The sequence below is a fragment of the Gymnodraco acuticeps genome, unplaced genomic scaffold (genome assembly GCF_902827175.1).
Source record: "Gymnodraco acuticeps unplaced genomic scaffold, fGymAcu1.1, whole genome shotgun sequence".
NCBI classification, from domain to species: Eukaryota; Metazoa; Chordata; class Actinopteri; order Perciformes; family Bathydraconidae; genus Gymnodraco; species Gymnodraco acuticeps.
In genome coordinates, this window is record NW_022991216.1 from 1,929,806 (window position 1) to 1,954,504 (window position 24,699).

At 41.2% G+C, this 24,699-nt stretch overlaps 1 protein-coding gene across 2 annotated transcripts; it reads left to right on the top strand.

The window, feature by feature from the left end:
- The first annotated feature begins 1,908 nt into the window (after positions 1-1,908).
- ttll11 (tubulin tyrosine ligase-like family, member 11) lies at positions 1,909-24,306 on the top strand. Of its 2 annotated transcripts, none has more exons than XM_034239050.1 (10): positions 1,909-2,083; positions 6,790-6,889; positions 7,631-7,764; positions 10,504-10,794; positions 11,585-11,869; positions 12,354-12,449; positions 12,540-12,652; positions 18,906-19,148; positions 20,786-20,892; positions 22,388-24,306. In XM_034239050.1, exons 1-10 carry the CDS (start codon positions 1,940-1,942, stop codon positions 22,696-22,698), a joined length of 1,824 nt encoding a protein of 607 aa, XP_034094941.1. In that variant the 5' UTR covers positions 1,909-1,939; the 3' UTR covers positions 22,699-24,306. The 2 variants fall into 2 exon arrangements, with proteins under 2 accessions (XP_034094941.1, XP_034094940.1); XM_034239049.1 differs by having other exon boundaries at positions 1,941-3,033.
- The last annotated feature ends 393 nt before the right edge of the window (positions 24,307-24,699 follow it).

Here is a 24,699-nt window from a genome sequence, read left to right on the forward strand (position 1 = left end):
TACCCCCGCGTCCAACGCCCACTACACCACTGGTTTTCACTATAAGTAAAACATCATTTTTGGACGGACACTATAATTTACAGTTTTTTACTATGTTCAATCTGAATTTTCTTTAAAATAAAAAAAACATCTATATTGTTCTGACTCTTCTACATCCAACTCACAGGTTTATCATTACTTTGAGGAAAAAGATTATGAATTAACCCTTTTAGAAGGGAAGATATGGTAATTTGTTCTGGGAATGTCATTTTCGAGCCTGAGACCTGAAAAACAGGCTCAGGGCTAAACTTTTCCCACCTATTCCTGGTGGTGGCGAAAGTAGAGGTGACAGCGGTGGTTTCTCTTCAGACGTTAGATCCATGCTATCCTGACAACCAACAAACAATGGGGATTCATCATCAGCTTCATCATCAGTGTTGGGACTTGGCTGTCTGATAACCACCTGTCTCTTCATGTGGGGAAAAACAATCTGCTTTACATTGCGAATTAAACTTAGAAAAAAAACAATAAACAATGTAGGGGCAAGTGAAAATGTATACATTCAATGATCTACCTGCTGAAAGTATACTTTCAGCAGGTCATTGACCCTCTTGTCCAAATGGGTAAGGGAAAAAAACGTTTGCCTCCTGGTACCTATCTTAATGTACTATTGTTCTTCAAACCTTAATAGCTAAAGAAACAGTCAAGGAACTTGAGTTGAATTTAGTCACTTACATGACATGGCTGCTATTGAATGAAAACATCCAGTATCGCTTAAACTCATTGTAGCAGACAACCTTTTTGCACCATCTCACCTCAGGGGAACGTGACAGGAAGGACTCAGAGTATGTACTGGACACACTGAATGCAGGTGAAGGAGATTCATCGGCACATTTGAACTCCCCTTGCAAGAAGATATTCTCTGGAAAAGTCATTAAAAAAAACTAGGCACTTGAAGATACTCCAAGACATGACATTACAATAATCAAAAACACAATTTAAGGCACTGGCAGACTATTCCAATAGCAGAGTTCAATACCTAAGTGTACCTTCATCAAAATGCCACTCTGACTTACCCCACTGCTCTTCATAGCAAAAGGCCACCTCCTTGTTATCTCTTGATCTGTCATCCCTGACATGATGCCTCATTTCATCCACATGTGTGGACAGAAACTCTGGGATGTCATCTGGCTGTGCAAGGAGTGTTGCCCTGGTCATGCACTCCAACAGACATTTAACTCCATAAGGTGTGAAATTATTATCTTTTAATCGGTTATTATGTCCATGCTTTCCTGAAGCCATCTTGTAGACATGTGATTTGTAAATGATGCAGAATGTCTGTTACCAGGGTGATTCTATTTTGTTCTATATATATATATATATATATATATATATATATATATATATATATGAGACTTGTTGGAGGGATCCTGAAATCTAATATTTGTATTGCTAAATAATTGTAATATGTGTGCTTATAATAAAACCCAGAGCAATTTAATAAATGTCCACAGAGACATAGATTAACCCAATTTAAATAAATTACTGTATTTATTTAAATTGGGTTGAATAAATACAAAATACTGAGGGCCAAAATGGGTTAACCCAATTTAAATAAATGACTGATTTATTTAAAGAGTTGTACCTATTATATCCCGCAGTAGGGTGAAGAGAAGAGGGTTAAGGATGTTTTTGATCTGGGGGACACACAGTCAGTAGGCCATTGCCTTCAGGTGACGTTGGAAAAAAATACTACATCTCAGCAGAAACCAATTGAAGATACACATAGTACAGCTTCACAATATGTCAGTGTTTAAAATCGTACTCTTAAAGCAACAATTACACGTTTAAATTATTTTTCTTAACATGTATTTATAGTAAAAGTTATAGAGCCAACACGTCTTTGGAAGTCGGAGATTACGAGGAGCTCAAAAGGCAGCATCAGCTGTGTTCAAAGCAGATGGAGTCTGGGCGGCTCTGCCTTCTGCTCTGTCTGCTTCACAACACAGGGACGATAACATACACAGAGAGCGGACGACTTAACTGTGGGCAACACTACAACGCTGCTGGTGGCCGCAGAAATATACATAACGCTACCTGTAAGGTAAAGTCTGTCATGGGTTAACGGGTAGTTACGCCAACGGTACAGACCCATATGTTAGCTAAATGACAGGTTAACGGCAGGTTTAGCTATCTTCAATTAGCTGCTAGCTACAAGTGCTAACGTTAGGGCAAGTCAAAGCCAGCTTGTGACACTCGCTAGCCTTTTAAAGTTGTATTATTGTGGCCATCTGGCAAACGTCTAGCGTTATTTGTTCCCCTTAGCATGAGCTGTGAGCCGGTAACTAGCCTAAAAAGACTGAGCATATCTCCACTCTGACATAATCAAATGGCTTATAGTGTTTAATGAGCCACTTAAGCTAGCAATGCGTTCAACATCCTTCCAGAATACCGTTAGCTTGCCGGGTTATTATTGCACTGTGGGGCACAACTGTCCCCTGCTCAGCAGTGCACGTAGCATACCGCATTATGAGTGAGCATTATGTAAAAGTCAAGATTCACGTCGAGCAAATGAAATCATTCGGAGAGGATGCAGAGAAGCAGGGTGTGGATGCTGAGGAGGAGGAGCAGGTGGCCGTGTCTTCGTCACCCCCCGCCTCTGTCTCCCCAGACCCGCCCAGCATCACCATAGCCGGGAGAGACGTGTCCAACACTTTTAAACATAGGGGGAAAAGTCGAATCAAGATGGGGAAAGATGACAAGAACATTTGTGGCAAACACAGCTTGGATGTGTCATTGCATGGTGGGAGAAACGTGAATAAACTAGGGCATGAGCGGACACTTCACATCAAAGGGACTGGAAAAATACTGCAGGGCAAGAATAATGAGAATAATGGGGTCAGTATGCATCCTTCCAAAAACATTCAAGTAGCACGCTGTGAGGACGGATTCAAGCTCGCAAGGAAGAGAAGGCCAGTGACTGTGGACACGTCCAAAGCCAAAACCTCGCTGGAGGCCCTGAGGTTGAGCATCAGGCAGCTGAAGTGGAAAGAGGTGTGCTATGTGTCTTTATTTCTAATGATTTTGCTATTGATATGTGCTTTGCAGGTCTCATTCCTATGAAACACTAAGGTACTGGTTAGAGCTGCAACGATTTTACAGAAAAGTTATCCTCTATTGATATTCATTATGATATAAGTAATTTTCATGCATAAATAGCAGGAAATGCAGCTTTCAGCCTCTTAAAAATGGAGATCTCCTGCTATAAATTAAATGTTTGCATATAAACATACTTCTGTCTGTCCATCAACTACTTAACAGTTAGTCAACTAATCTATTATCCTTTTCTTTTGATATTTATTACTGAATGTGATGCAATTAATACCAGCTATCATTATTAACATGGTCTCCATTATGCATGAGAAGTAAAGAAGGGCAACACGATGACATTGCCGAAGTAAAGTCTCTACTTGTCACAGGTGACCACGCAGTGACACTTAACCCCTTGCAGGTCTGGTATTGGAAACAGTAGACCGAAGGCCTATACATTACCACGCTTTGTCCTCACCGCGCACCCCCGACAAAGTCAGGGGTGCTATAGTTCCTCTGACATTTTGAAAGTACCTGTCAACATCTTTGAAGGGTCCCTTGAAACTCGAGTAGCTTGTTTGTTAATTATGAGATGAACATGCATCACTTGAAAAACGTTAGCGATTTGTAATATGAATAACTTAAAAGGGTAGTTTGGATGTTTTAAGGTGGTGTTGGATGAGGTGTATACACTGACTATGGTTACCTGATAGAACCCTACTAAAAAGACCAACGCTTTACCATTCAATGACCATTTACATCCAAATAAGTTCTTCTCTACATCTGCAGTTGTTTTGGCCTGAGAAGGACAGCTGTCAACGGACTTTCAGCTTATGACCTGTTCTCACACAGTGGGAAATGATTAGCTGTAAGCACCTCTAATCCAATAACTCCTCTCGTCCTCTTTTAGGCGGAGAGGTTGGCAAGCCTGAGGGTGTAGATGACAACTTCAAGAGATGAGACTAATAACCGTGCATCGAGGGATGAACTTGCTTTATTAGGATTCTACAGACATAGCTGACATTTAAAATGGTCTGCCACCTGGGCAGCCTTGGAGCGTCTTTGGAAAATAATAACTTGTATAACTGAACATTTTAGATGCTTTTTATATAACATGTTCTACAACTTTAAATATCGAATGATTCTAATTAAAGCGACCATTAACACACAGCGCACACTGAAATGTAGACTCTAGGAACTGGCCCCTCTGCAGGCACCATGGAACATTGGTAAACGTTGTGCAAATTGCAAACTTGAGACTGCAGTGCCGTGCATACAGAAAATTGAAAAGGAAAAGTTTCGAGAAATAAGTAAAGAATGTTCAAGCGATTTGAAAGTGTGGAGCATCAAAGTCATAGAAAAAGGCAACATTTAGTAGTATTAGTAATATTCCTGGGATGCTTATTCAATGTTGATTTGGTACTTGCAGTAGAACAGATCCTGAAAAAGTCAACATTGAATGCCAAACAGACATTCAGAAAACTGGAAAAAAGTGCATTTGACGAGGAAGGACATTTGATGAACGAGGCCCAATGTCCTTGTGCTTGGTTTCAGATATCAAAGTGTCTTCATTCATAAAGTAGCTTAAAAACACAAACTTAGCCCACACATGATTTATTCCACACCACGGGGTGACCATGTTTCTATGTCTCCATTTGTGAAAAAGATGGCTATTTTATTTTCTCGGATTTAGAAAACCATCTCAATTTAATTGACGTGCTGCTCTGATGGGATCAGACTGGCAGTATTTATAGCAGCTCTTGGCTGTGGAGCAGGTTTCCCTGTTTCACACACTATGATGCTAACTCATTAATGAGATGCTCTGTCACAGATCTGACTCGTAGCTGGGCAGTGGCTCGGGTCTTATGAGAGCCGCTTTAAGAAGTGGTCAGGATTTCCTCCTGACCTTAATACATCTTGATGTAGAGCCCTGAGGTAATGAAGTTAAAGATGGCCTCCATGACTAAATGATTCGCAGCTCAACGATGACGTCTTGATGCTCAGATGTGGGCTGTGTCATGTTTTGATATATTAATGAGGAGGTGGAAATCAGGGAGGACATCTTTAAAATAAATGATTCAGATGTGTTTCAGAAGATTTTCAGGATGAAGACCTTCCCCATAGACTGTACAAATAGTATAAAAGACATTCATTTAAAAAAAATTGATTTAACGTTTTACTGTCCTGGTTACAACTCTTGGTTATGTGTTAGCAGTGCACTTATATGATGTTAGCAGTGCACTTAATTATTACATTACTTTACATTTTTATTTACCGGATATTTTTATCCAAAGCAACTTTAAATATTTTGGATATGTTGGTTCTGTTGGTAGTTTTCTAGTTGCATGCAATCAGAAGAGAGAAAGCTTCCTGAACAGTGCTGCAGGGTTGATGGTTTTTTGTAGGCCAACCCGCAAGTTAGCATCGCCCTGGTTCCCCTGACATAAAAACAATGGGAGTTTTCCATTGGATTATTGGAGACTCCCTCTGGCATACTTTATATCATGGTGCTATGGGAATTGGACACAAAGTCAGAGTGTGTGACAGAGGAAATGTGCTGCATATAACATGGGGGTCGCTTTGTCACAACAGAGGCCAGCAGGCTGAACAATACAGGATGCCGGGCACCCTTACTACAATATAGTATTATATTTACAGAAATGTCACCTGCCGCCTTCATTTTGTGTCTTTCTTTACATAAATGGGAACATTTCCAACATAAAGTAGTGCATACAAATGCACCATAATGCAGGAAATGAAGTGTTTAATGCTAAACGTTTCCTCCCCCTGCTCCCTATACATCCCCCTATGTTGAAATAATAAATAATTCAATTCAAGAGGAGGAGCACAGCTGTGCCTCCCTGCGTGTTACAAGCAGATTGTACATGTGAGGTCGTTGTTAACCCTCCTACTGTATGCAGGAAAATACAGCCTCGCTAACTTTACATGAGCTTTTTTAGTCTATGACGCTTTCTACTGGCTCAAGATGGCATGTGACCACAACTCATTTAAAAACACTGGGCGCTATTTCTTAGTGACACAAACTAGTAGTGACTTTAGATAAAGATGTATGACTGTAATATTAATAATGATGTCATGGTAGCAGCACATGTGTTGGATAGTAAATGGTTTGGAGTGTGTGGATGTGTGCTGGAGTAGAGGTGTGTTAAAGACAAAAGTGGTGGCGTGTGCCAGGGGGAATACCTCTCGTTTCCCAGCTCATCACAACAGAACACGCATTGCCTCCCATCTTACGGCACCATTACCCCTGCACTCTGCATGAGGACAAACACCCGCTAATGTCCTCATGTCCTGTCATATTAAGATTACGATTCTCAATCATTTACTGATGCGAAAAAAGTGTGATTTAAAAAAAAAAAATACAAGATAATATTCTAACTTACATGAATCAATGAACCTTCACCTTTTTACTTTTATATTATATTTTAAATAACACACTCTTTTAACATGTTTAATAGTATTATTCTCTTGTATTCTTTACTTTTTAATATACATTTGACTATCTCTCCATGAACAGTGATATTTACCTATGTCCAACCTGATATAGGCATTGAAATGTAAAACTCAATTTCGGATCCTTTTTATGTCCTAAAAAATGTCAATAAACAAAAATGTGAGAGGGAAGTAAATGTTTATCCTCAAAATAATTTTTTGTAACCATCTTTATTCCCCATGTTTCCGTTTTCTCTCCCTCTGCAGTTTCCTCTGGGGAGACGAGCGCCCTGTGATATCTACTGGCATGGCGTCTCCTTCCATGACAATGAAAATATTGTCTCTGGGCAGGTGAACAAGTTCCCAGGTATTTCACAGGTTCTCTAACCTCCTCTAGACGTAGAGCACCTCAAAGGGATGGATGTATTTCAGGCCGCAGTGCTTCATGTGTGCTCAGTATTCAGTGATCACAACAGCAGGGATTTAGTTAAACCCTGACTGATCCTCATAGAGCCAATGCTAACCTTTTCATGCACTGAGCCAGTTGCTCAAACAGACAAGCCTGTTTACAGTTGTCGGCGAAAGGCCGCTCCTCTGTCTTCATAACAGTCAAAGCATGAGACTGAAGTTCCCACCTTGGGTCAAAATAATGCGCTGTGATGTGCAGTCGACACGTCGGATGCGATCCGAATGATCTCACGCAGCCCCTCGTCCTCCAGAATGTTAAGCTGTAGCCCCCCATTTAGCTATCGCTGTTGTTGTTGGTGTCTCCCCGGCAAACTTTCAAGCGTGGTCTGCCGCAAGCGAGCGGCAGGAGCGGGGCTGTCAGCATCGGCTGTGTGCTTGGCTTGTTGTTTAAAACAACTTTTTCATATCTATATCTCTCGCTAGAATTTCCCACCATCCAACTAACAACAACAACGTCAAGCCTTTGGGCTCTGAAACTACGGGGCGGGCCGAGGACAAATACACATGCGTTAATCGCACGTTAAAATAATTAGTGGGGTTAATTTTGCGTTATTAACGCGTTAACTTGACAGCCCTAATTTTGATATGTTACATGTCAAACTCTTGCATTTATCATATACCTTCTTTTTTTTTGTCACAGGAATGATTGAAATGCTGAGGAAGATCAACCTGAGTCGGGCAGTGCGGACCATGCAGGAGTTGTTCCCGGAGGAGTATGACTTCTATCCCCGCTCCTGGATCCTGCCTGAGGAGTGCCAGCAGTTCTCCACACAGGTATACTTCATATCATGATCCTGGACATGATACGACGAGATGAGTTGACCTATCATGCAAAATTGACTTTTTGATGTCTTTTATACATAAATATGTGTCCCCGGTGTGTCAGGGAACTACGGAGCCCTGGAGGGTTCATAGAGAGAAACACAAATAAAACGAGGCCAAGTTTTATTAATTTGTGCGCACGAGATGTAATTTGCGGCCTCACATCGAACTGCCCGATTATTACTGTGTGTGTGTGTGTGTGTGTGTGTGTGTGTGTGTGTGGTGTGTGTGTGTGTGTGTGTGTGTGTGTGTGTGTGTGTGTGTGTGTGTGTGTGTGTGTGTGTGTGTGTGTGTGTGTGTGTGTGTGTGTGTGTGTGTGTGTGTGTGTGTGTGTGTGTGTGTGTGTGTGTGTGTGTGTGTGTGTGTGTGTGTGTGTGTGTGTGTGTGTGTGTGTGTGTGTGTGTGTGTGTGTGTGTGTGTGTGTGTGTGTGTGTGTGTGTGTGTGTGTGTGTGTGTGTGTGTGTGTGTGTGTGTGTGTGTGTGTGTGTGTGTGTGTGTGTGTGTGTGTGTGTGTGTGTGTGTTCTCTTGTGGCCGGGGTCCATAAGGCGCAGGCCTTGGCCTGAGTTTGGCACTTAAAGACAATAACAGAGGCAGCATTCCTGTGTGTGTGTAGCATTTAGCACTACATCGAGATTAAGATTAAACAAACTTCTTTCACTTGAGAATACACATATGATGTGTGTAAATTACTGTTCATTGTAATTTGAAAACAAATGCCGGTGTCGCACATACACCGAACACACAGACAGAGCTGAGCAGAGCACAAACACACACACATCATGTAGCATTTCACATTTCCATAGCAACAACTTCCTGTCAACAGCGTAAACTCGCCTTCAAAATAAAAGCATCTAAATAAAACAGGAAGTTAACCTATATAAGACGTATACAACTGTAACAAAACAATGTCATATCCTTTTTAGTGTCACAGAACACAAATTGGGTTATTTACACATCATGCGCCCTGGTGACCGGACATCTCCTTCATAAAACGAGTAATAGGGGGAATAATCGGGCAGTTCGGTGTGTGTGGCTAAAACGTAGCAACCTCGATCTCTATTCAGCTGTTCTAATGAAGGTAAACACAGTGAAGGCGCTGCGTAAAAGACACAGCTCTGTGTGCGCAGATAGCAGATACTGTGAGAGTCACGGACATGAATTCAAAGATCAAGGCAGACTGGTTCACAGACTCTCCTGTTTTGCGAATCCGGTGCTTAAACAAATAGCTCTACACCTCTGGCCGAAATGTCCCTAAAATGAAGTCTAATGTATGCACTGCCATTTCCCCACATAAACATAACAGTCTGCAATGAAACGGTTATCTCCTGTGCGCTCCACTTCCTACTTGGCGCACCGGTAAGTTTCTCGTGCGCACGGAAAAGTATCTTGTGCGAACTAATTAATAAAACGTGGCCTCGTTTTATTTATTTTTCTCTCTATGAACCCTCCAGGGCTCCGTAGGGAACTCACGCAGTGTCAGAAAATAAAACCCTCTCTCTTTTCCTCCGTACCCAAATCTCTAAAAACGGGGGTACAACGAGCGGATCCAGATCAGCCCTATCAGAAACGTTGCTATCGGAAACAATGCCCGACTGTTTTGAACAAATATGGTCTTTGTTTACATTAGCAACCATCACTAACACTCAGAGCTAACCTGTACTGGAGAGAGTATGTGTAAAAAAGCAGGAAATAAAAAAAGGAACTCACCGGTATAACCGGCAAGATAAAAAGCATTTGAGCTCCATACTGTTTCAGAAATAATTCTTGATGTGGTTTGGAACATGATATGGCATTTCATCACGGCAGTGTTTCCCTGTATCCCGTAGAATTCTGAGCTGGCATTAGCTCCGCCTTTCTTTTCTTTTTTTTCAAGCTAAGGACCCCGAACCTGTAGTTCTCTAACAGGGCTGAAACAGAGGGATATGAGGGATGTCTCAAATGCATGATCTGTTCGGTATTTTGAGCAATACACCTCATAGATATGTTTTTTATATATTTTTATATATCTGAGACCCATAATATATGCCTAAATATTTCATAATAGGGGAACTTTAAATTGCATGCACAGATAGTAAAAAACGACATATCACATTGCAAACTGGTAGTAATATTATAATATTTCCAGCAGGGGGCAGCAGAATATCAGTTTTCATTCCAAATGTTTGCAGCAGACAAGACTGAAGGAACAAAAGACCCAAACCTCCTTCAACATTTTTTGTATGTCACACTGTCAACATTTACTCAAGACACATTTATTTACAGCACATTTCAGCACTGTTGCAGTTCAAAATGCTTTACACAAGACATGAATAGCATTGAAATAAATGATCATAAACATGATAACGACTTTTAATTACAATTTAAATCGGTCATTAAAGAGTTAAACAAAATCGAATATTCAAAGAAGCTGAAATGTAATAATAAATGAATAAAATGCAGCTCCAAAAGTTACAGTGCAAGGCCTAATAATGATTTGATTTAATAAAATATCTGGCGTAAGATATTAAGGACTATGATGGATTGATAACACATTTTATAAACCACCATAACACTTTTCTCACTCAATCTCTGGGACCTTTGTTTTAGATTTTTTGCAACGGCTTGTGAAAATGTGTGATTCACGTCTTACCAGAAACTGTCTTTGAGGTTCTTGTTAAACGTATCCTCACCCACCCGCACCTCTGCTTTAGATCCGCATGGTGAAGGAGAACGATGCCTCGGTGAACCCCACCTTCATTGTGAAGCCCGATGGGGGCTCTCAGGGCGACGGCATCTACCTCATCCGGGACCCCAGTGACCTGAAGCTCATGGTGGGTTCACAGGCCAAACAGGCTGTGGTCCAGGAGTACATCCAGAGGCCGCTGCTCATTGACAAGCTCAAGTTCGATATCCGCCTGTACGTGCTGCTGAAGTCCCTGGAGCCGCTGGAGATCTACATTGCCAAGGAAGGCCTGACACGATTCTGCACCGAGCCATACCAGGTAGCCATGACGGAGCTGTGGAGGTCCACAGGTTCACTCTGAAGCTGTTCATTTGCTTCGATGACATGAAACGCGTACTTCCACTTTTATGGCATGTCACTAAAATGGAAGGAGTTTTTCTGACCGATTTGAGTTTTTAACCAATAGAGCAACAAATAAACAATCTTAAATACAGTAATTATAAATGATAAGGTGCCCCAGGAAAGACAAATATTTTGGGGGTCTAGGGATGCACACAATTTCATTTTTGATTGTTTTTTTCCACCTAATTGTAGAGAACATCAAGTCTCTCCTGAAGTGGAATTAACATGGTTCCTATTTTGATTGTAAGATGCAGAACAACATATGTATTTTTCAAAATGCACATATTCACTGGGCAAAATAAAATACTTTAACTACATGTAAAACAGGCAATCTATTTTAAAGCCTCTTTTTGCCTTATTGTCTTGCGTCTCTGAGTCTGTTCTTTCTTACATTATAATTTTCCGTTTTCTTTTCAATCAGGATCTATGTTTAACTTGTCTACCATAATAGTGAGCTAGGCTTTTCAAGTTGCTCATGTGAGAATATTCACAATCATTATGATAATGGAAATGGCCCATGGTCAACCTATTGAGTGTTTTCCATTGCAAATCTTTTTTAAAGTGAAGTTGTCTGGATGAGCCGTTCTCGAAAAAGCTGCGAGCAGCATTACCTGAGGAAGAGCAATCTGCTCTTTCTGAAAAGGAGCTTTTTGAACAGCACTGCAGTTGTACATATAATTAATGCAACTCTTATTCTGATTTTGTAGGAACCAAGCCAGAAGAATCTGAGCCATGTCTTCATGCACCTGACAAACTACTCGCTGAACGTCCACAGTGGAAACTTTGTCCACTCCAACAGCCAGAGCACAGGCAGCAAGCGCTCGCTCTCCAGCGTGCTGTACAGGCTGGCAGCTAAAGGCGTGGACATCAAGAAGGTGTGGTCCGACATCATCGCCCTCGTCATCAAGACCACCATCGCCGTGGTGCCTGAACTTAGAGTCTACTATCAGGCTGAAATACCTCCTGGCAAACCGGGACCCACATGCTTTCAGGTGGGGGAAGCTTTGTGATGATTCATTTTCTACCTCCTTCCAGAGGGTTTTTAAAGGAAGGGGAAGAAAACTCTAACATGAAAAGTAAATATAGCTGTCAGACAAATGTGCAGTAAAAGCTTCAAAATCGAGTGGAGTAGAAGAGCATTGTACAAAAAAATGTAAATACTCAAGTTAATACAAAATATGCATTCATTTGTTTAAAAACGGAATAGTTTCAGAACTTCTTTCATAATCATCAGATCGGAATTCCACTAATCTCATTTAATTTTGCCCATTAGGATTCAGACGATTAACAGTTATACAGCTTGAAACTATACACACACACCCATATATTTCTAACAACTTCTATTGTAGGCATGACCACTTTCTTCGTCAATCTGATTAAAAGATAAAAAGATAAAGATAGTGGCTTTTGTTCACCTCTAGTATACAATCTTCTTTCTGTAACATATGAATAAAAAGAGATGTGTTTGTTTCTCAGATTTTGGGTTTTGACATCCTTCTGATGAAGAACCTGAAGCCAGTTCTATTAGAGGTCAACTCCAACCCCAGTATGAGAATAGAACATGAGCAGGAGGTAAGAGTGAAGGTCATCTTCAGTATTTGTCATAGTTTTGTGATATTGTTGTATTCCCTTTGCTGTGATACATCTTTGTGTTGGTCTCAGATGGCGCCAGGAGTTTTTGAATATGTTCCCAGTCCGGTCGACGAAGAGGTCAAAGTGGGGGTGATCAGGGACACTCTGCGCCTTATGGACCCCGGCCACAAGAGAACTTCAATGTAAACACACACACACACACACACACACACACACACACACACACACACACACACACACACACACACACACACACTCTGAAGTGGGGTTGTAAAATGATACCAATGAAAATACTTTACTACAATTCATAAAATATCACAAAAACACACTTTAACTATACAACACAGGTTTATTTATACATTAAACACAATTCTAACACAGTGCACATTCTACACTTATCCAAAGTCAGTGGGGAAAGCAGCAAAACATTTTTATAATCCTAAACACATCCATATGTGTTTACATGTATGCTATATTTGGAATATTTTCACTCATTTAGCATGCCATAAGAAATCCATTTCTGTCCGGAAACCTTAGCTGATATCTTGCTCTCTTCAAAGCCACCAGTCTTCTTTGAGAAAAACAATAATCATACCTTTCAGGACACTGGAGTTACTGGTCTAGCTCTGCCTTGATAGGTTGGTTTGTGTATGTGCCTTTGGTGCTTGATGGGGTTAGTTTGTATCATAGATTGTATATTTATTACATGTTACTTCTTAGACGCTTTTATCCAAAGCGACTAACATGCTCAATACTGTGGGCAATCCCCACAGGAGCACTTTGGGGTGAAGTGTCTCAGGGACACAACGACATGCTGACTGCAGCGGGGTTTGAACCTGTGCTCCCCTGATCTGAACACCAACGCACTAGGTCGCTGCGCCACACGCCTCCCTATATGTAAATGTTTGGACGCACCAATGCAGTCAGTGCCAGTACTCCTGTTTGGTTCTCCAAGTTGAAGCCTTCTGACCGTCATCTGTAATACTCTGACCATGCAAGAGTACCTCATTTAACCCACTTCAAAACATCCTCTAAAAGAGTCCATTTTTAAGGATGTGTTACCTTACGCTACCCTTCCCTTCTCAGAGCTCTGCACCGCTCTCTCCATAAGCCTGTTAAATGGAAACATGTGATTCAGCCGAGTCGAGGTGGAGAGTCACACACAACTGTACGAGTGTGATGGCTCAATCTGCGTCGGACCAGCCCTGAGTGCTGCCTGGCAATAACCCTCCTCCACCTTTTTATTTTTGTACCCCCTTTAATCAGTTTTTCTTCAATGACAAGAGGATTTACTGTTTTCTATTCCACCACCATATCCATTTATTTCCTCTCTCCATTTCTTGCCTCCTCCGCAGATTATGTTCCATATCAGATATTTGATCTGCTTTGTTCTGCCAGCGACGGGGATATCTTCTCGGGGATAATACCCACTTAGCTATTACATTCATGATGATGAGTAACGCATCGATATAATGCGACTATAATATGTTTAATCCTCATGCCTCCTGGGTTGCTATATTTTCATCCAGCTAGAATCAGCAGAATCACATCTTGTGTATGAATTACACTCGAGCACAATGTCAAACATACGATTGGAATTCTGTTCATTTCAACTAATTCCAATCTACGTATTTATACAGACTCCTAATCCATTCATCCAATGCCACTTACATTTGTTATATTGATTTTGACCTCACAGTTCCTATAAATATTGCAAGACATTTATTAAAAACACATCTATCAAATATCTATGTTTGTATCAGCCACAACATTTCAGTTTCTCACAGCCCCAGTTTCAGCCTGTTTTCTTGTGACTAATATGAATAATAGTTGTTGTATTGTGAAAATGTGGCGCTTAGCCTATGATTTTCGAAATCACCTGGCTCATTTCACTGTTTGCACATACCTCCACGAAGGTCATAATCTCTCAACATCGTAACTGGAGGTTAAGCAATGTGTTAACAGCACAGATGGTGCAGCCACAAGTAAACGTGTGTTGTGGTCTCTGACAGCTGGTGTGCAGCGGGATTTATGGGATTCAGTCGCTCAGAACGCAGAGTTTAGACTGAAGTCACCCACGTATGAATCTGACTGGTCAAGATGAAGTGAAAGAGAGGTGAGAACTGACCAGGCACACTATACAGAGATACAGTTGAGGAAAAACAGTTTTTCTTCTAAAGAAGACTGAGTGAGACCTTATATAAATCAGATAAATAAATAAAGTGGCAAACAAAAGGGGGAAAAAGTGTCATTTTGGAGAAAAGGGGGTAGAGGTTAATGGGGATGTATTCTGTGATGGTATCAGTGACACAAAGCTCATTCATCCTGTGTATGATGTCTGAGGGTGATTGATGAGTCATTATGAGAGATGTGTGGGTGGGAACAAACAACAGATATTTGGAGGAACACATTTGTTAAAATAGTGTGCAAGGGACACGATAACTAAGGCATCATCTGCATACAGAGAAATAATAGGTTATACAATTATACATGATATGGTAGATAAGGCTAACTGAGGTGAGTTTATTTCACAGTGGAATATTTGAATACATACACGTAACCCCTTCATCTAAAAGCTGCATTACTAGGTTTTGGCCACTTGGGGGCAGCAGAAACAAGATGTGAACAAATGATTTACATGTCGACATCTTGTAACTGTGTTAACAAATAGTTGCTTATTAACACATACTGCCATTACAGAGCATCATTAGCATAACACAACACCAACTCATGTGTTAACTTATGCTTCTTCTTCAAATCATGTCTATCTTCTTTTAATAATATACATTTAATCATTTAACATGTGCACTTGTCCATGACATTACTTGTGTTTTTCGAATTCCCTCATGTTGAAAATAACTTTGTGGTTAAGTGCTCTATAAAGAATGATAGTGTATTATTTTAGAGTCTGGAGGTGTGCTTTGGAAGCAGCGCGCACAGACTGGGACATTAAAGCCCAAATAGGTTACACACTATCAGATTGGAATACCTTTCCTGAGGTCAGCCAGGACCTTTAGCTTGACTTTCTTTTCTCATTTCTCTCTGCCATTGTTCTGCCAACTGTGAGCATGAAGGCAACATTTGGCCCTTATTGCAAAGGGATAATTGCAATCAGATGCAAAAACGTTATTGTTGTGTTTGCGCTGCATTATAATTAGCTCAATATCTTTTAGGAATCAGACCTTGAGATGGGGCAGATGGCACTTACAAAAAAATAATTGCATGGTGATTTTATCAGGGGGCTGCGATCTATTATTTGTGAATGTGTCCATGAGAGGGGGGGGGGGGTGAACCAAAAGAGTTGCAGTAATGATCTGGAGCCTGTGTTGAAGCTGAAAAAAGCCGAGGGGAGCTGCAGATTAGGGAGATGTCACATTTGAACACTTTCCTGGGACTCATGGATGTAGTAGGTTGTTAATGTTATACTTCTTGATGCGTTATATTTCTGTGATTCTTGTAGTTGTGGTGATACTGTAGGGACAAGTGAAAAAAGTTAATATTTTAAATCACACACACCTGATTTACACACATGTGGGAGGCTAATTTGTGCCGTTTGTGTTTCGGTGTGACTCAGCCAATCCATCCTGAATTCTACCTTTTAAGACTTTCGACAGTCTGAAACCGCTTTGATGATTCATTCCCCAGGAGGCCGGAACAACCATAATTGCAGTGTAATGACAGCTAAATTAGTCCTAGCCTCGTCTCACGCACACTCGGCTAGCATTTAGCACCAGGCGTCTGAGTCTTTTTGATATCCTGCCAACTTCTGCTTTCTGGCCTAGCCTCCATCCTTTTCTCCCCTCCCTCTGCTGGGACCTTCCCCTCACTGTCTCTGCCTGTCTGTCAGCTTCTGGTGAAAATGTGTCTGTTTTTAGCCCAGCCGTCCTGTCTAATACATGTGGGTGGTGTCCTTCTGGCTGCTGAGGGATGATTGATTCTATTAAACATTCAGCAGTGCTCTCTGTGTGCCATTCACACTGCTTACTAATTCATGGAGAAAGAAACTGTCTCCTAAAAGTCAGCAGCACTGAATCCCCTTGACGTTTGAATCCCCTTTGCCTTTCCTTCGTTACTTGTGTTGAACATTGGAGTTTATTTAAGGCGCTGCACACCCACACAGGTGTTGTCACTGACTCTCACTAATGAGACCTCTGCTCAGGTTGCTATGATATGATGGCATTTATTCAAATTCACTGCACAATGAACTTAAACAAATGATGAGGCCTATTTGATACTGGCCTACAGTTACAAGTTCTGCAAAGCCAACAGGAGAGAGCGGGAGATGTCTGTTAAGCACAGAGTCTACACTCCCACACATTCCTGAGGGTGAGGATGTGCAGAAACTTCTGACTCATCTTCATTTTCTGTGAGAAGGAGGCAAATCCCTGGGTGGAAGCACAATGGGAGAGCTGGCAGCGAGACACAGGCAGGCGGTGCAGAGCGCATCGTTCAGATGAATCCATTGTGACCTTAAAGAAGTGGAAATGAGTGGGACTATGACCAATCAGACTTGATGCTCATCACATGCTTATTGTGAATTAGACGTTTTCAATATAAATTCATTACTTATGTTTCGTTCCATACTTTACCCCAGGGTGTCCGCGGGGTCTTAACAAGTATTACAAGTTGATAAATCAATTGAAGATGAAGGCTATTAAAAAGTATTAAGCGGCATTTTCCAAGGTGTTACATTTTGTAGCTTGTAGGTTGTATTCCACAGTCTGCCTGAATGTAATCATGGCGTAGGTGTGTAGTGTGATTCTGTGTAGTTTATTGATGGCATCCCGTTGGATTGGACGTCATCTGAACAGGACATCGCACGCTCACTGCTTGATAGCGCGAAGGTCCGTTTATGCCGGTTGTTAAACATCGTTATGGGGAAATGCAAGTCTGCGTCCAAATGGTTGGAGGATAAGAAGGAAGGACAATCAATACTGTATAGTAACTGTGAGGTGAAGTGTCGCCAATGTAACCGGTTCAAACTCCAAGAGGCGATGAGGTCTTAAAATGTGTGGAAAGGGTCTTAAAAAAGGTTTTATAAGGTCTTACATTTGACTTCAGGATTCCTGCAGACACCCTGCACCTACTGTGGGGAAGTTTGGGGAAATGCATGCGAAACCATGACTAATGCTATATTACAGATCAAAGCTATAAGGATTGTGAACAGAGCCGTCTGTCATAAACCAACCAACGTATTATATTACTATAAATGATTCTAGAACTGCACATTGAATGTATAAAGTAAAGAAGTACGGTGCGTTCAGAAGTGTTTTTCAAAATGAGATTATGAACTAAGTTTACAAAAAATTAAGATGAAAACAAATGCAAAACAAAGATGTTAATGGCTAAATAAGATGCTTAAGCATATATTTTTACTTTATTATTATTGAATAATGTGTTTTTTTGACCTTTTAGCTAAATATAAAACACACATTTATTTTGTGTCGGGACTTTTTCTGAGCCTGATACCCTTGACCTCCACAGCATATCATAATTTAACTTTTAACAATCAAGTTTTTAATGAACATTTATTCAACACGTTTTGAAGGTCTTTACACATAATGTCTTTTTTAGGAGAGACTTTCAAGCAGGACTTTGTTTCAAGAGAAACTCCTCAGGGCTCCCTTTTCACCAGGGATCGTGAATGCATCTGCTGTCTCATAAAACATTTCCAAAACTTTTCTTTCAAGATTTTAAGACCAGATTTGACTTCCTCATTTGCATGGAAAGCCATCTCTTGTGACAGTGATTTTGAATATACAAACGGACATAAGTGCTTTTATATTCTGCCTCACCAGCATTAGCATCTATCATGATGTCAATAATGAACCTCTGAAAGCTAAATGAGTCCACCATCAGCATGTGCAATGTAATGGTCAATATTGCTCTTTTAGTTTTTCATGCTCAGGCTTTTTGTTGACTTATGTCTTATATATAGAATAACAGCACTGTGGAGATCCAATGTAGCTTCTCCAGAGGCTCTCCTGGGAGTGACGTTTCTCATGAGTCAGACTGCTACTCCCATCATAAGTACTCTTCCTTTTTTACTAAACTAAGTCTCCAAACTTTGTGAGGAGTATTAACTTTCTCTTTATAAGCATTCAAAACATATCTTAATTCTACATGCAATATGTATCGCGTGTAGATGTATCTACCGTTGCATTCCATGTTGTGAATGTGAGCACAGGCAGTGAGAAGGTGAGAGATGAGGGATACTCAAAAGGAAATCTCTGTGCTTTACGTGCGTCCTCAGGTGACCTGGAACTCTGGGTGGCTTTTTGTTCTCCAGCTTCTCTCCTGCAGGGCCTAAGCAGTAAAGTAGGGACTTTAGTCGTCCTTAATCCACATGCTCGCTCAACTGCTTTCTTTTTTCAATACATTTTTAATATAATATGTTTTTCTTTTCATTTCCCTCCTACCATTTGGTTTCCATAGTTCCAACCTGAGGGCGGGTGGGCTGGACCACGGGGAGGAGATCCCCATGGAGGCGGAGCCACAGGACAGGAGCCCCGATGAAGGAGCCCTGCCCTCTCTGTGTCTGAAGCAGGTCTACCCCAAATACACCAAACAGTTCAACTACCTGCGGCTGGTGGAGCGCATCGCCGCGCTCTTCATCCGCTTCCTGGGGGTCAAAGGCAACATGCGGCTGGGCCCCACCGCCTTCAGGACCTTCATCAGGTACACAGCTCATCCATGTATTCTATTGGGTCCCCGTTAGCTTCTGTCATAGCGGTTACATGACGTCCTGATTGTCAATCAAGATCATTCATATTGGCAGCATACCAGCAGTCAGATACTGTGAGTACGAATGCCCTGTCCTCTGAGCTAGTGTCCTTTTCTCAACGATCAATGATTTAGACATTTTTCAAATCATATTGTGTTCAGTGTGCAGCCCGTTATTTCAAATAAAGATGATCTTGAATGGTATTATTTTTTTATGTATAAATCATTTGTCCTGTGTTCTTCTTCAAGAAAAAGTTACAAATGTAATATATATGTAATGATATATTATTTACATAAAACAGTTAAATAGATCCATTCCTTGTTCTGGGTTATACAAAACACTTTTTTTGGGGAAGATTTTGTTTTAAATGTTGAAGTTAAAAGCATCAATCTGGTGCCCTTTGAGAGCAACATGAGGAGCTCTACGGATACGTCTCTCAACACCAGATGAAACAGACCTGTCAACAGATTGATTTTTCTTTATGGATATTTTACAGTTTAAAAACATCTTGCTTTTTGAACCTTTAATATTCATTGAGTTTTTGTCTTTGCATACATCCGTGTGATAAATGATACATTTCTTCAAAAAAAAACATGTCCTCTCACTCTAAGATGATAGATGACTTTATTCTTAGCAGTTATCTCTTTAAAATAATTTCCGTAGGGGATTCAGTTTCATACCAATTTCTCGTTATTCTTGCTTGTGATCAATAATATCTTGGTTAAATATCTATCAATATAATTCATATAATCATATTTATTCCTAAAGTGTATCATTTTGCATTCCTTAGGTATTGCATAACCCCAAATAGTAGTGTGATGTTTGCATCTGTATTCCTACGGAGCCCCCTAGGGGACATGGAGGAGAAAAAAAAAATTATTTGAAAAAGAAAAATGTTTTGCGAGATCTCGCAAAACCCCGTTGCAGTTTGTAGACGGTCCCTAAGCACTCCTCTCCCTCCTCCAGCTGCAGATTCTTGATGTTTAGCTCGGATGACGGCGCGTATCGAACTGTTCTGATAAAAACGACTCTGTAGCTCGTTGTCTACCTTGCTATGATTGTAAAGTCATGTTGTTTGTATTTTTACAACGTTATGTTCATGAGTTATTGATCCGCGAAATTCGAATCTGTCAATAACTCAGCTCAGAGGGACGTGCATGTCCCCTCGCTCTGAGTGTTCTCTTGAGGTGTCTTCACATATGTGAAACTCTTTATATATACAGTCTATGTGTGAAACCCGTGCCTATTGCCAAGCACTGATGTTATATCTTTATATTTAAGTAAAATCGATGAACCGCTCCATTGTTGTGGTTTCTGTGTTGCCGTAGCAGCCGAACTGACCAGGAAGTACTAAATGAAAAGTATTGCGAGATCTCGCAAAACCTTTGTTTGTTTTTTTGTTCAAATGTTTTCTTTTTTTCTTCTCCATGTCCCCTAGGATGCTCCGTAGTATTCCATCATAATGTGATTGTGATTGGTTTGAAGTCCCTCCATGTCCTTGAGCTGTTGACAATATGTTTGACTGCAAAGGGGATGAGTTACTAACATCTCAGTTGGATTTCTGACATGTTTGATTCCACCATGTCTTCAGGACCTGCAAGCTGAGCAACAGTAACTTCTCCATGGCCTCAGTGGACATCCTGTACATAGACATCACACGCCGCTGGTCAGGGACAATGGCTGACTCTAGAGAAGCAGGTGACACACACACACACACACACACACACACACACACACACACACACACACACACACACACACACACACACACACACACACACACACACACACACACACACACACACAACGGACACACACACACACACACACACACACACACACACACACACACACACACGGACACTTAAACATAGGTGCAAAAACAACCTTTCCCTACAAAGGAACAACATGTACAGTAAAGGACAGAGAGCCCGATATCCTTGAGACTCGGAGCAAATAACGTGCTTGGAGATAATTGCTTGTCATTCTTTGTCAGATTCCCTCTGACACCGTGCGCTAGCGTAAATGAGCTGAGATCACAATGTGACAGCCAAGAGACTCTCCGACATGAATTATTCAGACGTTGCACCTTGCGAGGAATGTTTGCGAGGCGGAGCGGATGGCTGGAGATCACATGGACAAGGATGGAAGAGTCTGTACGGAGGAGGTGGTGGGCTGAATTCAGAATGAGCTCATACGTACTCAGAGGGACTCGAGTGTCGGGCGCTGTTATTTGGGGAAGCAATAAGAGGCAACACAATATGATGTTTTTCTATGTTGGGGATATGCAGCAAAGTTCTGAAAGGACACGTGAAGGCATTTAGGAAAAGGCTCGCTTCTTGGGATCTGTAGCAGTTTGGATTCACAGCAAAACTCTCACCATGTCGCTCCTCTGTGATTTGGCCTCTTTATTCATTATTCTCATTTTCTTTTTTTGTCTGCAAATAATGTCTTCCTCTTCTTGATCGACAATAACAGAGGCTAAAGTACGCAATAATTATCAGAGCTTTGGCAATTGTTTAATGACAAGTTAAAAGGTATTTTGCATATTTCTATGACGTTATTTGATTTGACATAGTTTTGTATTCTTTTGGGTGATTCTTACCTTTGTGTTAACACACAGTTCATATCTACAGAAACCTGGTCCTCTATTATTTCATTGACGGGTGAAATGGACAGTTATGTAACATAACATTATCCAGCATGAAGAAATGTCAACCTGAATGGTTTCATCCTGATTCGAACTAGGGGTAGTGATCCACTGTAGCCTCTTGTGGCCAAAATGAGTATTACAACAACCAACATCTTGGACTTGCATGGAAATTCTCTCTGTTTTGACATTTGATAGAAGAAGTTTTCTCAGGGAACTTTTCATAATGAGCAAGTCTAGACATTATTTACTGACACGCAGCAATTATGAGCGAACACTTGGTGACAGTAACATGGAATGACAGCTCAGAAACCTCCAGCAGAACCAGGGTCTGGGCTGCATTTAGTTTAGCTGAACCACTAGAAACGAGGACAAAAGCTAGCTTCGTTCTGTCCATAGGAAAGACACTCCTCCTACACGCACCTCTAAAGCGCACAAATAAACACGTGACATTTAGTTTGTTCAGTCCATACAAAAGACATCTTGGCTTTGTCATAACTGATTCTCCTCTGAATGACTGCTCTAAACCTCACTGTGTTGCAGGTATGGGACTCCAAGCCTTTGTGGAGGCCTTCTTCTACCTGGCGGGTCGCAGGTTCAAGTCCCAGCCTCTGAGGGAGCAGGTAGCCTCGCTGCTGGAGCTGTGTGAGGCCCAGCTGGAGACCCCCCCCCCGGGCGGAGAGGAGAGGCGCTCAGTGAGCTGCAGCAGGGCCCTGCCTCGCTCCATCAGGACTCAGACCCTCCCTAACCCCCAGCTCTCCTCCCCCGGACCCCTGCGCCGGGCCGCCAGCCAGGACTACCGGCTGCACCAGAGACTCAAGCCTCGCTCTCTCAGGGCCAACCTGGAGAACTGAGGGGGTCCCACTCCCAAACCACGCCTGTAGCCCTCTCCCCAGGAGCTGCAACATTAGCAGCCCCTCCTCTCAGCTCTCACAAGCAGTGCATGATGGGAGCTGAGAGGAGGACCCCTGCTGGCTCACTTTGCGCGGGAGCACCGTTCTCAGCCTGATTGCTTTTTCTCCAGAGGGGGAGGTCTGCAGGGGGGAGAGTTGGAGAGGAAATAGAACATGGACTTCCAGAAGGTTGTTGCATTTCTTCCCCCCCCCCCCCCCCCGCTGAGATCATATATGAACAACGTGGTCCGGCCAGGAGGGGCTGCGTTTACTAAATGTACTGATTCTACAGGGCAGCTATTTGCTTCCCTTCCCCTGTCACTGAGACTCACACGAGACGCTTTACTCTCAATGGAGATGCACGCTTTGAATTCTCTTCAGCCCACGAAGACGAGCTACACATCTATGCTTCGTACAGCCGAAGCCAATATTCACATTTTTGTATTTTTAAAAGAACTTCATATGCAAACCTGAAGAAAGGCTAAGATGTATTTTAACATATTTAAAATGAAACCAAATCTAACATCACTATTATTAACTCCACTAACAGTTTGACACTTTAAATGTACTTTTGTTTTTTGAAGGACAAAAGTACATCAAAAAACATACTTTTAACTTTTGCTTGAGAATTTAAATGAAATGCTTTGATGTAATCTGGCAAATCTTCTTCTCCTTCAGAAAGCTAAAACCTTTCCCCTGATTGGCCGATGATTGATCGTCCCCCGTACATCGTGCATCCTTGGTTTCACCCACAATAACTGGGTGTGAGGGAGTGTCCTTATATTCTTGAATTTGCACAACAACTCTCTGACATTTGCACAGAGATGGATGAGAGGGTGACCGAGCATTTGTGAGCACAATGTGTGTGTCAGAGTGTGGACTGTATTTATTTGTGTTTGGCTCGATGCTGAAAGCTTCTTTACAGCCGTGGCTCAGCTGTGCGTCACAGCTCCGTGAGCCCGTCAGTGATGAGTTAAGTGAATAAGTATTCAAAGGGAAAAGGCCATGTCACCACTTATCCTCTTTTTCTGCAGCTATTCCAGTCAGGCAGCCTTCAGACCTCGCTGTTAGGATGCTCTCTCTGAAGGCACAGTTGCTTTTGGGCTATTGATTATTGCATGGCAGGAATTGTCACAATTAAACCAGATGCAATGTTTATTAATCAATCAGAAAACCTCATCCTGTGATGAGTGGCTCCTCACAACATGACAATAGGATCATAGCTGTTCTAAGTTATTTACACCACAGCGACTCACTGAACATTCATATTTGAATTGTACGTTTGTTTCTTTTACACTTATTTGATTACATGCAGACTGAATGAAGTGTGACGTGTTGCACTGAAGAACAATCAAACTGTAGCAGATGCAGCAGGAACCTGTTTAACAGACGATCAGATGTGTTGAAGGTTTCCTAGATACGTAGGACTAACATATTCCCTGCAGTATGTTCGTTTCTATGAAGTAGATATGAGGTTATTAACAGTGATTGATCATATGAATGAAATGTATTCATAGCACTGCAAAATAATAAAAGTAATGTTGCTCTTTGAACTGAAGGTGTGTGTACATATATATATATATATATGAATATTTATTTTGAAAGAACTATGTTTAACTTTGTCTTTTTATTATAAAAAAACTAAACATCTCTTTAGTGTTCTTTATTCACCAGCTATGTTGCTAATCATGGATGCTTTTATTTCGACATACAACTGACGTTTATTTGGACATACGTTTTAAAACATTTCTTTCAACATACTATACTATGACTTTTTCATGTTTTTTCCACACACTAAACTATGACATTTTAATAGAAAATATGACATGCAATGATGTTTAAAAAAACGTTTAGTTTAGCATTTTTTTCAGACTTACTATAACCTTTTATTTCATGTTTTTTTGTGAACTTTAAACTATTATGTTTTTTACGACATACTCTGACTTTTTTCACATTTTTCGA